Source organism: Haliaeetus albicilla, chromosome 17 (assembly GCF_947461875.1).
Source record: "Haliaeetus albicilla chromosome 17, bHalAlb1.1, whole genome shotgun sequence".
Classification (NCBI taxonomy): Eukaryota; Metazoa; Chordata; class Aves; order Accipitriformes; family Accipitridae; genus Haliaeetus; species Haliaeetus albicilla.
In genome coordinates, this window is record NC_091499.1 from 8,618,001 (window position 1) to 8,633,058 (window position 15,058).

Consider the following 15,058-nt stretch of genomic DNA (forward strand, 5'->3'; position numbering starts at 1 on the left):
CTGGTTTAACCGTTAGGAGAATTTTTAAGGTATTTCTACATTGCACAATGTGGTGCGGGTATCCATGCTGGCCCTGAACAAGTTAGGATGGATACTAAAAGCACCAAAGCTATGCTAGCATGGTTTCCCACCAGGAGTGATATATGGTGCTTTTTAGCAGGGCTGATATGCTTGTACGCAACGCTTGGTGTTCACAGCTGCTTGCTCGCTCTTAACAAGCTCTTATAGGCAAGGATTCCTTGAAGCCCTTGGGAATCACATGTAAAAATAAGGATTTCTCATATGGGAGAAGCAGGTTTCCAAAATGAGATTTTTTTTTTTCCCTTTTTTTCCTTTATTGTTTACTTGAGTTCAATTTGAGAACAGATAAATTCATGCAAGAAAAGTTATCAGTTACTTACAGCAAGAAACCATATTGGACTCAAAAAACCTGTGATGTGAAAATAGTTGGAGGCTGAGAAATAGTGAAGGAACACATTGAAGGCCCTATTCTTACTCCTTCCTAGATATCAAATTATTTCCATTGTGGAGAGAGGATACTGGACTGCTGGGTTACTGGTCTGATCCCATGTGGATTTTCTTATACGTGTTCTAACAGTGTCTGTTTCATACAGTAAAATTCTGAGAAACCAAACCTGTAACTAATGATAGCTTGTAATGTTTCAACGTGTGAACCTCTCAGAACAAATGCATGCAGAAGAATCTTTGTTAAAATAAAACTAAGAGGATTCTCGAAAAAAAACCCAAACCAAATTGATTAATTTTATCAGTTTTACCATAACAACTTAAAACTGATTGTATCAGTTTTATCATATCAACTTAGAACTGGAGCGTACATTTTGTTCATTGAACTGTCATTTTGATGTATTGGACAGATTTGTAGTGCTGTTAATGCCTCTGCTCTCTAGATACGAGTTTCCAGTGTTGGCAAAAGAAATTAAAGAAATCAGTCTACGTAACTGTGGATTACTGTCCAACTGTTGAAATGCCTTTTCCTGTCTTGTTTAGCTCTGAACATTGTCAAACCACTTCATAGTACAGTATATGGATCATCTTGTTTATAGGCCTGTGACTTGCCAGTACATCTGTGGATGAGCTACTTAGAGCCATTGATTAAGTCATTGCTAGAAAAGCAAAACAATTAGAAAAGTCCTTGAATCAGAAGGAAAACTGTATAATTAAGGTATTGCCTTTATGTATTCTATTATGTAGACAAGACGGAGCTGGCCAGCTGGAGAATGTGCTGGTGTAGACATTAATTGAAGATCACAGCCTTGAAGCCTGACCTGATAGCTAGCACTTTCTTGGGCTTTCCCCTTGATGACTAATGGTACATCAGCAGTACGCAATGTACTTATCTTAAAAATCAGACCGTAACTGTTCTTGAATTAACATACACATTATTGTGTTTGGTTTTTTTTTCCTGATGTGCGTCTCTGGAAGTTCATGAAACTTTTGTATGCACCATATGAAGTTATAAAATGTATATTATGAAAAGTGAGACTTTGCTGCCATATTTCTGACCAAAGGTATCTGATACTGTTTGATTCTAGGCAATTTAGCATCTAGCTGCAATAAACTTCGAGATATTTGGGTGTGGTGAAGCATTATACTCCCATCAGATTAAAAATATTTTGCTTTCATTATTATATTTCACAATGAATCCAGTTTTGTTTGATTAAAAGATGCTTAGATCACCTTCTGTATATATTGTGCTATCTAATTATTTATGAAGTAGATCACATAAAAACTGCACAAATATGGAGACTTAAAATTAGAAAATGTTCCTTCTAATTGCTGTGTAAAACTTAAATAAGCAGCATTAACCCACATGATTTGTTTTCTTGCTAAAATTTTTATTTAAGTTTTACTTTCTGAATAGCTATGATTTGTGACTTTACCTAGGATCTGGCTGTGCAGAGGTAGGTATCAGTGAAAGATTTCTTCACATGTGTATCTTTTAGTATTTTCAGGATCCCGGTTTTTACTGACTTGTTAAAATCCTTATTCTCCTTCAGAAATCTTACAGTTTGCATTGATAGGGTAAATTCATATTCAGTGGAATAAATTTTTGTTCTTGATATTTGCTTAAAATGGAGTGGAAGATGCGAACACTTTTATACTAAATATAAAGCCATCTCATTAATTACTCAGCTTAGGCTTTTAGGATGATTTATCTTTCAGTGAAAATGCAAGAGGGGAAAAGTAAGTATATTCTAACATTGCTAATGATGTCACATACTTCATATATTTCACAAGTATTACAGGTAAGTAATCAAATTACAGCTCTTGTGATTTCATTTTTGGGGTTTGTTTTTCCTTTTCAGTCAGTGGCGAAGACTGGGCGATTGCTGATCAGCCACGAGGCTCCCTTGACAGGAGGATTTGCGTCTGAAATCAGTTCCACAGTTCAGGTACACAGGTTATTTGTATTTAAGTGTCCTGCACGGCAGAATATGTTTACCTGTAGAAAACATATTTATTACTGCATTAAAAGTTGAGTTTTTCATATATATATATATTTTTTTTTTTAAGTTATTCTCTTTTACAATTGTATGAAATTTCAGTTTTGTGGATGCTTGTGTTACTTTATCTGAACAGCTGAGAAGCCGTGTACCTACCAGGCACTGTGCGTAGCATCTGTTAAGCTAGAAAATTTAACTTTTGCTGAAGAGTGGGGAGGATGTGCTGTCAGATGCAAAGGAAAAATTGTTATGTATAATCTGTTTTTCTGTATTTTTTTAACTTTATCATATTTGTATCCCCAAAGCATCTTAAAAATAAATTCTAGGACTGTTGAAATCAGACACAGAAAAAGCACCTAGGTCCAATACGGTATAATGTGGTACTAGATGTAAAGTTCAGAGACTGCATTAGGAAAGCAGTCTGTGAAAGTAGTTTATGTATAGTTGTGGTGATGCTCACACATGTAGAGTTTGTGTGCACAGAACAGCTTTGAAAGGTTGAGAAGTAGATCAGTATCAGTTGTCTGGAGCACAAGGCTTTTAACTTTTTTGGAAGTCTTTTTGGGCTTTCTGACATGTCTTATATCTGTACTTGCATACAGACTTTCCCCTTAACGTGATTTCTTTCCTATGCACATCAGTGATACTGACTTATAGGAACATCTAAACTAATTGCGTCCATCATTGTCTGATCACTATTTTCCCATTATTCTATTCTTAGAGTAGTTAAATTATAGGACTAGAGAGAAATGGTGTTCTAAAATTCACAAAATATAAGCCATACAGGCAGTAGTTAAAGCTTGGGAATTAGCCTTTTTGTAGGAAGGAATAGAGTTAATTGTTCTGGGAGTGTAGTTTTCAATTAAATATGCATAAAGAGTCGGAAAACTATGTTTCTTGATCTTTGTGATACAATTTCTTTTAAAGAGTAATTGTATTATTTTTAATATAATTAAATAAAGGTCATTCATTTTTTTTCTACCAAAATTTTGTCTCTGTTAAGAACAAAATATTTATCATCCTCATAAGTAATTATTATTTGACCTCCCTTCTTTTACAGGTAGCCTCTTTGATTAAAATAGGTCTAGTAAAGTCATAAGGTACTCCAACTGTGAGTGTTGAAAGTGATGACTTTTCTCAAATTCCTACAAAAATGTGAAATAAGCTTAACCAAAAGAGCCTGTCTTTTTTTAGTATCTTGTGTTATTATTAACACTTGAGAACTATTCTAAGCCACACAGCAATCTCATAATTTATTGGCATAACAAAGGAAAGCATATGTGTTGGAGAAAAAAGTGATGAGTTGAAAAGAAAAAAGCTTATCAGTAATTATTATTGGAAGAGCATGGGGTGCTCAATATATTGCTGAAACTACAAAATGAGTTTTTTAATCTCCTCAGAGCTCCACTAAGAAGGGTACTTAGATGATTGATCTATCTTGGGGTTGTTTTTCACATCAGAGATGTGTCTTGACAAATATTACTTATTTAGAAAACAAAGTTTACAATGCTTTAGTAAAGCGCTATTTATTTCTGTCAGTTTTGAAAGCAAATATTTGTTTCATGATAGTAGCTCATAATTTTATATTCATATTTTTAAGGAAACTAGGATTTGTATCTTGAGAAATATTAGTTAATTTATCACACATGCTACCTCAGAATAAATTGGAATATAACTCTTTGGCATTTAATTTATCTGTGGCGAGTTTCTTTCCTATAAATTGGTTGACTTGAATCTGTGTTACAACCATATTGTCATTTCTCTTTATATCTATTCTTGAATATTTTATAATCTGTACCAAAATTTTTATACCAGTTATTTTTAAGAATATTCATACTGCAGAAGAGATTAGAATAATATTTACAAAGCCTTACAACTTTTTAAAGAACAGTATTGCTTTAGGCATAATGAAGACGTTGCTTTTTTTATTCAGTTAAAACACTTGATCTCTAAATGATCAAGTTAAGTCCATGTGTCTAATATCACTGTGCTGTAAAAATAAAAACGAAAAGTGAAATTCTCTTTTGCTGGATAAAATGCATACTGAGAATGCCAAAAATTGGGAGTTGCAGTTGGCTTTAGTTTCCTCTTACACATGGAAGTAATAAGACTTCAATAAAGTGTGTCCAGTTGGATTAGTTGGTTAGTTTCCATATTGTTATTCCATCCTTGCTGTGAGGTCTCTCGTCGTAGAAATAAGGTGAATAAAAGTACACAGGTTATTTTAAAAGTTAACTGTCACAAACACTTCATGGTGATGTACACGTCAAGAAGAGTACAAATGGATATGATGGCTTTCACTCCTGAACTACAGGACCATATTGAACAGGTTTCTTTTTGCATATGGGAGATTAAAAGCAGTGTTTGGAGAGCATATTAAATAAGATTTGTTCTGTGTCAAATACAGAATATTTTAAAGGGGCACGTTATTGCGTTAAGTAGTCATTTACTCCTTCTCAAACACATAAAACTAAGCACAGGATGAAGTGGTGTCGTTAAAACTCTACGTGATAGGACTGCCCTTTGTAATGATGTTTCGTGTATGATCACAGTGGGTATTCTGAAGCGAGCAACAGATGATAGGATAAATTCAGTACGGGTACAGTTAACACTTACATTGATTATATTCTGTATAAAAGCTTACAAAACTGTCATGTTCGGCAGAGAGGGCACTAAACTTTTGCTTAAGGTGAACGGTTGGAGCACAGTTTGAGAAGCTCTAATCCGTGGCTGTCTTTCAGTGGTGCCCCTGCGGTAAACAGCTACCTTACAGAGCGGCAGCTTGCAACCCCACTGCCTCCTTATCAGTCTTGTTGTATCAACAAAATGAAGATGATGGTGTGACACAATTTCAGAAAGAAGTGCAAGACTTAGTAGGGGACCATGAAACAATAGGTTCTACAAGGGAAAATGAGCTCAGTTGTGTGAAGAACTAATCCTTGATTTTAGAAGTCTTTCAAGCTTGGAATGCTTGATAACCCTTCTATCGAATCTCTTTATTTGTAGCTGCTACTGTGACACCAGCATTGCGGTTTAAATTGCAATGTGTTGCTTTTTTCTTGCAAATGAAGGGTTTATTATTCTAGGTTGCTTTTACTAGGATGAGGTTTTGAGCGTAGCTATATTGATCTCTTTGTAGAAAGATGAGGTCCTTCTGAATGGAGCACTCCTATTGAGCTTGCAGTGTAAAGAGGGTAAGGAATCCAAACACGAAGCTGTAATCCTGCAGTAACCAACCATCGTCATTTGAAAGACTGCTGTAGATAATAAAGGTTTTGGTTTCAACAACAAGTAGTTATTGAAAGGCTCACCTAGAACTAATTCAAAGGTGATCTTTTTTCTTTAAGAAGTCATTACTGTCACTTTCTCATATTATTTCAGAATTACTTATCTTTTACTCTGGGATGTAATATATTAGAAAGGTAAATTTACACTGAAGGTCTTCTGAATCTTATTGTGGTGTAAGCAACATAGCAGTTTTGAAGAGGATTCTCAGATTCTGTTTTAGGAAGGACTTAAATGAAATTTTTTTTTTTTTTCCTCTGAAAGTAGGTGTCCTTTTGATATGAAATCTCAAACACTTATATTTTGTTGTATGTAATATATTAGAAGAGAGTTTTTGAAATTTGGGTATGGCTGAAAATTTCATGGCAATCTGAAGAATGCTGTCTGGTATTTCATTAAAAACATTTTGAAGTATACAATTTTGAGAGAAATTTCATGTAAGTGTAAAACATAGCTTTTGTTTTTAAAACTGAATTTTTAATAGTCACTAATATAATATGCAGTTCTTGCCATTTGCTGGTTTTATGCAGCTTCTGTGTATTGCAGAATGTGCACATATTTTGAACATTAGAGGCTATTCTGCTTAATTTCTGGCACATTTGGGTCCAATAAATAGCAACTGCTTGACTGCAAGACTTTGGCAGCACTGAATTGGTGTGGTACAATATATAATGTTCGTTCTTGTTATTCAAGTCACCTTTCTTGTCCTTCTTCATCCAAACTCTTACAAAACCTATACTACTGTTCTGAGAAATGAAGGCAATTTGGTGGAGAATACACTTAGAAATTGGAAATTGAGGAGAACAGAATTAAGATTGCTGGCAAAATTTATAGATTGTCGTTGAAGATATGTGCATGTTGGGAAAGGATTAGGATGTGTGTACTGACTAGTGGCTTGATTTTTCATTTCCTGGTTTTTAGGTCTTGTACCTCAAATGTATTGTACCATTCCTGCTTTCTGTGGGACTAGGTGTGGGAAGGTTGTAATATGGTTACAGTAATATGGTGGTTAGTGTTTTCATGTGACTGAAGAAGGGTGTTATCTGGCGTGGTAAAAGATCATTGCTGTCTGTAAAACAAGTTGACACAGTGTTTTTTGTAGAGGGTTGCACAAATGTAAAAAGGAACATATTTTCTTCATTCCTGCAAGAACAGAGCAATTCTGGTTTAATTGTGGTTTTCTGTCTTAGTAGCACATTTTCTTTTCTTATTGCCTGGTAACGACTTTGTCACTGGGCATCTGGCTATGCCTTGTGAAGGTCTGGGGAACAGGGGATGTTGGGTCAGCTACCAAAAAAATGTACAGGTGAACAGAGATCAGTCCTCAGGAATCCTTCCAGAGGACTCAGTGTGTTTCTCAGAGTTGCACAGGAGTTTCAGTCTTACAAAAGATTTGACATTAATCAGGGGATAGGTCCCAGCAAATTCAGTGAAATAATCTGTTTCTGAGGATTGAGTTACGTGATCTTATTTTTTCAGTTCTTCAGTTCTGTATCTAAAAATTGGATATAATAACCTTTGTCTATTTGGACTGGTGGTGCTTTAGATTTCCTCCTGCTGCTACAAAATAAGGCCTAATCTCCAGTAAGTGGTGTAATTTCCTGCTAGTGTGTGACATTAGGAGAAGCTATTAGACGAGCTATTTTTGTGAGAAGTATTTCAGGAAAAAAAAGTGGCTATGTCTAGGAATGCTTTTCAAAGTTGCAAGAGTTTCAGAGCCATTTTATTCTAATGCAGATTACCACAGAAAGAATTTGCCAAAACAAAAAAAAATTGAACATCAACAAAAAATTTCAATTATTTCAGCAGTATGAAGATTTAAAGTAAAATAGCCCTAAGTCTGACACTGGACAGGAACTGTCTTAAGAAGTTGGAGGAGTTTGAGGTGCAAATTGTTAGAACTACTTAATTGTAGAAATGAAGGAAATTTGAAATAATTCTCTGTTCAGTTGGAAGATAATAAAAGAAAACTCAAACATGTTTTTCCAAGCTGATTAGAAAGATGATTGAGCACAGGCCAGCCTGGACAGCTTTTTGCAGGACAGAGACTTTTTTCACTGTTGAGTACCATTTCATGGAATGGCTAAACAAAGAGGCTCTGACTAAATGTAACACAGATACCTAAGAAAAAGGCATGCTAAAACATGCAGGTACAGGAGTATGGTTGTTCAGCTGACATAAGAAAATTATTAAATCTGAATTCATGTTCTTTAACTTTGCTTTGACACGGGCACAATAGGCAGTAAAGTTGGAACAGATGAAATATTGACACAATGTAGTCCGTCATTTACTGTCCTATTTAACTTTGCCACTTCCACTCTTTTAGCCCATCTAGCAGGAATCACAAGCTATAAAAGCCTGGTTTTATAGATCACATCAATTTCTGTCACTAGGAATATGATCTAGGAAACGTTGGTATAAAGAGAAGCTGGAATAAACAGAGGGCAGTAAATTCAAGTTGGCCATAAAATGTATAATAATACCATAGAAAAAGAGCAGTGATTTGAAGGAAAAGAAAATCAAAACATATAGAAATAAGCCAGAATAATGGAAAATAATGTTACTTTCTAAGTAAGGAGTTGGGAGTAGTAAGGGAAATATCATCAACATAAAATTGCCATTCAGTGACTTGAGTCAAAGGTGTATGTGAAAGGTGCATGAAGATGTTTCTTGGGTTTATAAAATATGAATGTTGGCAGTTCAGCAACACCACAATTTGTGATGCAGCAGGAACTAGAAGCTATTTTTTCTATGCAAGTCTGAAGTCTTGCATAGTATTGAATAACATCAGCATATTTTGATAAGCAATGTAGAAAATAAAAGTGAATAGACAAAATGTTACAAAACCAAGATTTCTTGAAGGAAGTAAAGCTGTATTATTCATCAATAAAACCTGAAGTTTATAAACTACAAAAAAAAAAGTAAAAAGTAAGATTCACCGGTGATACTGAAAAGTTCAGTAAAATCAATATAACAAAAATGATCTTTCATATTAGGAATTTGACTTGTGAATTTAATGTGAATCTTTTATACTAATTATCAAACTAAGAGTTATTCTGTATCTTAAAGCGCTTGGATACAGCAATAAATATTTGATATTTTCTGTTTTCGTTTGTAAATAGGAGAACAAGTTTTGTACTCCACTGTGTGCCCCTTTCTAGACCTTTGCCCCTCACTGCCTGTGAGATTCTCTGCTACAGTGCCTGCACATTACCTGGGGCTTGTGAGCCTAGCTGTAGGGATTTGGTGGTCATGTTTGTCTGGCAGAAGTGGTATTTTCTGAACCTGTATTACTTTCAAAAGGGAACCAAAATCCAACAAGCAATGAATATTTTCAGGGTAGTGCCTGTATTTTCTCCACACTAACTTTTGAGGCCAAAATTGTTCTGGATGTTACACTGAAACCTCTCATTGTACAGTTCAACTCACTGTGGTGGAAGTATCTTAATTTTCATCGTTTCATGTTCTGATACCTGTGACCCATACAGAAGTCTTGTTTTATGAGAAATGCAGCAAAAGATGAATGGACTTCTAAGAAGCTTTCTTTGGTGTTACCATGTGATAAAGCCCAATTTACTCATGAGACTTTATGCGTGCTTATTTTATTTTTAGTGGACATAGGGAGGAACAAATCTCTCTAAAATGCAAACAGAAAGATCATTATAATAGTGGCCTGTGTTATCAGTTCAGGCTACAAGGGAGAGTTGTGTTCCTCTAGGCTGGAATAAATTCAGTACTGAGGAGAGAAAAATGGTTTAATGAGTTGAATATAGCCAAATATTAAACGGGGCATACAGTAATCTGCCTGTACTATGTAAAGCTCCCAAATACATATCTTAAAATAAGCAAACAACCCCAAAATCCTAAAATAACATTCGAGTTGGAAAATGAAGTGTTCAATGATTGTGGTGGATTTTTATAAAATCTGCCCCAAAACGCACTCTCTAAAGTTGTAAACACAGAGTGTTTACATGTCCAATTAGTCCAGTCTCTAGACAGAACAAAAATCAAAATGTCTTATTCATCTGCAGCTCAGCTTGAAGTCTCTTCAGCTTCTGTGAAACACGTCATGAAAAGGTCCACACAGGAGTGGGCACGTGTGCCAAGAGATGTCCCAGCCGTGGGGTTGCTCATGCACACTCGCTCCTCGTGTTTTTGGGGGACAGTCTCATCCCTGGCTGAGAGGGAACACAAACCAATGCCGGGCGATGTTTCAGCCGGCTGCTCGTGGCACATCCTTCTGATGGCAAATGATTAACCCAAGCTTGAATCCCACTGGCACCAATTTGGACCTGGATTTCTACACGGTGAGAGTGTGCCCTGCCTACTCGGCGTTGGATCTATCCTGTCTGAAAATTCTGGGTTGGAGTAAGCTTTTCACATGCACCATGGGAGTGTCCTCACTGCTGGCAGGAGCTAAAACTGTTTTTTTGGGTTTTTGTTTTTTTTTTTTTTTATAGAGAGGTAGAGGCAAGAATGAGACAGGAGCTCGGCAGTTTTCACAGGCACTGAAAGGAGAGGGTCAGTAGGTGCTGCCTCATTGGGAGTCTTCAGTAAGTGAGAGAACAAGGCCACCAGTAAAGTTCTGAGGGGCCGTTCCCAGTGTATGAGAATAAACACCTGCCGCCTTGGAGTATGCCATACGCACCAGCTTTGCTGCTGTGGGATCAGAGTTCACAGACAGAAAGGGTGGGTAGGACAACTGGCGTCTGCCAGTAAACTGCTTGTGGTGGATAGAGCAGGGAAAGGTCAAGACAGTGGGCAGCTTGAGACTGCCTGCTTCTCCAGACAGACGTTTGTGGTAGGCAATACCTGGCAAGATCAGGTGCTTTTTAGGAAAACATGTTATATTCCTTTTTAGGAATGTTTTTTTTTTAAAAACCATTAACTTGTATGCATGGCATTAACTTGTATGCTTTCTATAGAGTTACTTATTTTTGAGTAATACATTGAATATTTATTCAATAGAAGAGGTGAAGAGGTGGGCCCCTGTGAACCTCCTGAAGTTCAAGAAGGCAAAGTGCAAGGTCCTGCATATGGGTCAGGGCAATCCCAAACACAAATACCGGCTGGGCAGAGAATGGATTGAGAGCAGCCCTGAGGAGAAGGACTTGGGGCTATTTCTTGATGAGAAGCTCAAAATGACCTGGCAATGTGTGCTCGCGGCCCACAAAGCCAACTGCATCCTGGGCCGCATCAAAAGAAGCATGACCAGCAGGTCGAGAGAGGTGATTCTCCCCCTCTACTCCGCTTTCGTGAGACCCCACCTGCAGTACTGCGTTCTGCTCTGGGGCCCCCAACGTAAGAAGGACATGGACCTGTTGGAGTGAGTCCAGAGGAGGGCCACGAAGATGATCAGGGGGCTGGAGCACCTCTCCTATGAAGACAGGCTGAGAGAGTTGGGGTTGTTCAGCCTGGAGAAGAGAAGGCTCCAGGGAGACCTTCCAGCAGCCTGCCAGTACCTAAAGGGGGGCTGCAGGAAAGATGGGGAGGGACTTTTTACAAGGGCATGTAGTGATAGGACAAGGGGTAACAGTTTTAAACAGAAAGAGGGTAGATTTAGGTTAGATATTAGGAAGAAATTCTTCCCTGTGAGGGTGGTGAGGCACTGGAACAGATTGCCCAGAGAGGCTGTGGCTGCCCCATCCCTGGCAGTGTCCAAGGCCAGGTTGGATGGGGCTTGGAGCAACCTGGTCTAGTGGAAGGTGTCCCTGCCCATGGCAGCGGGTTGGAACTAGGTGATCTTTAAGGTGCCTTCCAACCCAAACCATTCTATGATTCTATGATAAATGCTTCTGGCACTGAGGCAAAATAACCCTCTCCTGTTTATTTTCAGCTGTGCTGTCTGTTAGGCAGCAGGCAGCATTTCCTCCAGATGCATCAAACCCTGTTTGTCTTCTCCTGTCTGAACTGGTTTTCCTGTATTGGTGGGGTAGTCAAGTGTGCAGCCAAGTACTTTATTTCTTATACAAATTCTTGAAGAAGCACAAGGAGTTTTATCCCAGGACAATACGAAGTGGTAAAGTGGCAGAACACACTGAGTCATTGTGGTTCAGTGAAATCAAAAGTTTTGGCTACTGAACAAGTTCAGTGTTGGATTCACCTTAATCAGTTGAGTGTGTAGTGTTAGATATGCTCTTACTGTATTTACTGAGGACATTTTTTCCACGTTCTGATATTTAATTTGGCACGCAAATGTTCATATGCCTGCGGCTGAACTTCAGCATCATTGTCCTGCTGATGCATCCATGTTCATTCATTGTGATTTATAACTTCGAACAATGTGTTTGGCCTTGCATACACTAATTCTGAAAAAGACCAAAAATATGGGCACTGAGGCAGAATTACAATTTTCTCTTTGCTGTGCGCTCACCCTCTGTTTGCATGTTCATGTGTCTAGCTGTTAGAAATCGTTCTCCGAGGGGAGAGAAATAGTTTGTGTTTATACTTACTCTAAGGTACCGTTTGCATTTTTCAGAAATACAATTTTAATTCAAACTGCTTTGAATAGAACCATGTTGTGATTCTAACATGACATTTCTGATGGCCCATGTAGCTGATAGAAATGAGAAGGCTTTGCTCCAAATAATAAGGAGGGCAAAAAACCTTCTGTGGACTCCATATCCCGTGTTTTCTGGTCTGTGATGTGGAGATATTTTTCCATTTTTATCTCTAATACCATATTAGAGTTCAGTAACATCAGCATTTTTAGCTGGTGTGTAAACATAACTAATGATGATTTAGAAGGACATCAAAACTATGAACTCTCCTATAGCAATTTTGGGTAAATGTTAAAGCTGTTACTGAGCAGGCCTTTATATTATGCCACGTGAAATCGCCAACTTGTTGCTTAATTTAAATTAATGTAAAAAAATCCTTTCCATTTTAATAGGCTTCACAGTGCTTTGAAACTCTGACTCTAGCCTGATAAAGATTATCTGTGGCAGGACTCTAGAATAAAGCAACTCTGCGAAGTAATTACTAACTCAAGGATATTTGACTTCTCTTCTGCTTGAAAACCTAACAATACTGCGTTAAACTTGCTTTATTTTGTTTGGCATTATCTTTTCTTCTGAATGAGTTACAAGTCACTTTAGAACTCCAAGTAAGTGGAGCTTTGAACAGCAATTTACGATGGTGTGCCCAGGAGTCCCCCGTAAAAGTGTGGCAATGACCTTGCTTCCAATTTCCAGTGCTTTAGAGCTATAAAAAACTTCTTGGGTGGTTGAAGTCTGTAGAACTTTTGCATCATTTCTCAAAACACTTCAATGGGATGCTAGAATCTTTTATTAGCCACAGGTATAGCAACTTACTATGTGCTAAGGCACCCTGGCAAGCCAGGGTAAAGAATAATGTGAAGTTTTTTAGTTGCACTGTATGTCAAGTTTACTGTTTTTGGAGCAGATACTCGTTAGCTTGTCTTATTTACTTAATTTACTTTAGTGGGTTGGTTTGGGGTTGTAAGGTGTTGATTCATGAAGGCATATTCTGTTTTTTCCTGGCCTTTTGTATTTTGATATGGCCATTAGAAATGGTCTGGCTAGGCCATCAGTTTAGAGCAACAGACATGGTTCAGAGTAGCATAACTGGAGAAGAGTGGTCTGTGGCCTATAAAAATCTATGCAGCATAGAGGAAGAAATGTAGTACAAAATAGAAAAAAAATCTACGCTTGCATGTTAATGGTTCACTGAAGTTTTTCAAATAGTATATATAAAGATCATTGCTTTTTTTCTTTTCTTGCAAGTTTAATACATAAAAGGTCTGTAAAACTGTGTATTTATTGATACTTTATATACACACACAAGAACAAATTTCAGTTCTGTGCTGAATGTATTCATAGGAGAAGATGTAAAAAGAGCCTCTTGAACTTTTCTGCACTTCTGTGCCCTTCCAGAGCGCTGTGAATTTTATGCTGTTGCTGCTGGCTATGTCAAGATCTTTAATACAGAAGAGAAAATGGAGGCTGTGGTTTTACTGCCTAAAAAACCTAGTCCAGCAGCTTCTGCTGTGTCCCTGAGAAGGGAACTGCCTGTTCTCCCTGGGGACAGACAGAGCTTGTCAGTCAGTGCCCAAGTGTCACCCTGGCTTAAAGTCTCAAATCTGGACATAGGATTGTAGGGTAAGTTATGACAGTGCTGAGTTTCTGTGTGATAGTTTAGACGGGCACAGAGGAAGAAATTTTGGAATAGTCTTTTTTTCTCCAATAGCCCTTTTGAATGTAAGTGGGCACATGTTCATCGCTATCATGTAGGGATGTACAATTAAAAAGCTACAGAAGTGATTAAAACTGATTAAGAATTCTTGAGTGGCAGATTAAACCCAGAATTAGTTCTGAGAAAAAGAAAATTGTGAATTTCTGTCCATTACCTGAGAATAACAACAACACTGGGAGAGAGCCCAGCGTGTCTCTCTGTTCCTATGGCCGTATCTGCAACGACGCTTTAGACTGCTGGTGAAAGGTCTGTTATATACTGTGACACCAGCGTAAGAGAGTGAACATGAGTTACTGTCCTAGTTGTAGATATGATTCATATGCTGTATATAGGCAGTGCCTGGGAAGTTTTATGTAGTTGTGCTGTCTTTTCTGTCGAAGTGGGATTTTTGAAAGGCAGCTTTATTGGAAGAGCAATAGCAGGACAGGCATCTGTCTGTATCCCACTGGAAATGTTTGTTACTGTTGCCACGCTTAACAGTGAACATCTAAGCAGGAAACAAAGTTAGAGGCATGCATAGCGCAAATCATTCTACCAACAGTTGTCTCACAAGGAGCAAAAATCTGTGAGGATTTAATGTTAGATGTGACTGAGTCAGGAAGGATGGTCTGCCTCCATGGTACCAAACATTGAAGCGGTCATTTTATAAAACACCCTTCAAAGCTGAAAAAGTTTCTCTACAACGAGCCAAAACCATCTTTTATTAATCCATATATGGAAGTTTCTGACTCTGGAAAAGTTGATCTGTGTAGCTGGAATTGTTCCTAAGATACATTGGCTTGGAAATAGTGTTTTGCTCCCTGTCATCACTGAAGAAGTGCCTTGTGTCTGTGTTATGGCAAGTGGAGTTCAGATCACCCAACTGTGTTTTGCTGAAGCAGTAAGCGTGCACAGATGACTAGCAGTGCAGTAACCGCTGTCCGAGGAGTGTACGTATCCTCTTGGATGGAAGTCAGAAGCAGGGGGCAGAAGGTTTCGCACTCTCCCATCGCTTGATGAAAAAGTACCATTTCTCCTGTGCATTCTAAAAGTGCTCTCCTAGATTTAGGGTATTGCAGACTAGGAAGGAATATAGATAAACTGTGGCTCTTTAC

At 37.8% G+C, this 15,058-nt stretch overlaps 1 protein-coding gene across 3 annotated transcripts in view; it reads left to right on the forward strand.

Moving 5' to 3' along the window:
- Positions 1 to 15,058, forward strand: part of BCKDHB (branched chain keto acid dehydrogenase E1 subunit beta) — a 131,044-nt gene that overhangs the window by 76,705 nt on the left and 39,281 nt on the right. For all 3 annotated transcript variants that reach the window (XM_069804734.1, XM_069804732.1, XM_069804731.1), the window contains exon 9: positions 2,328 to 2,414. In XM_069804734.1, coding sequence (XP_069660835.1) covers positions 2,328 to 2,414 — 87 coding nt within the window. The remainder of the gene's footprint in view (positions 1 to 2,327; positions 2,415 to 15,058) is intronic.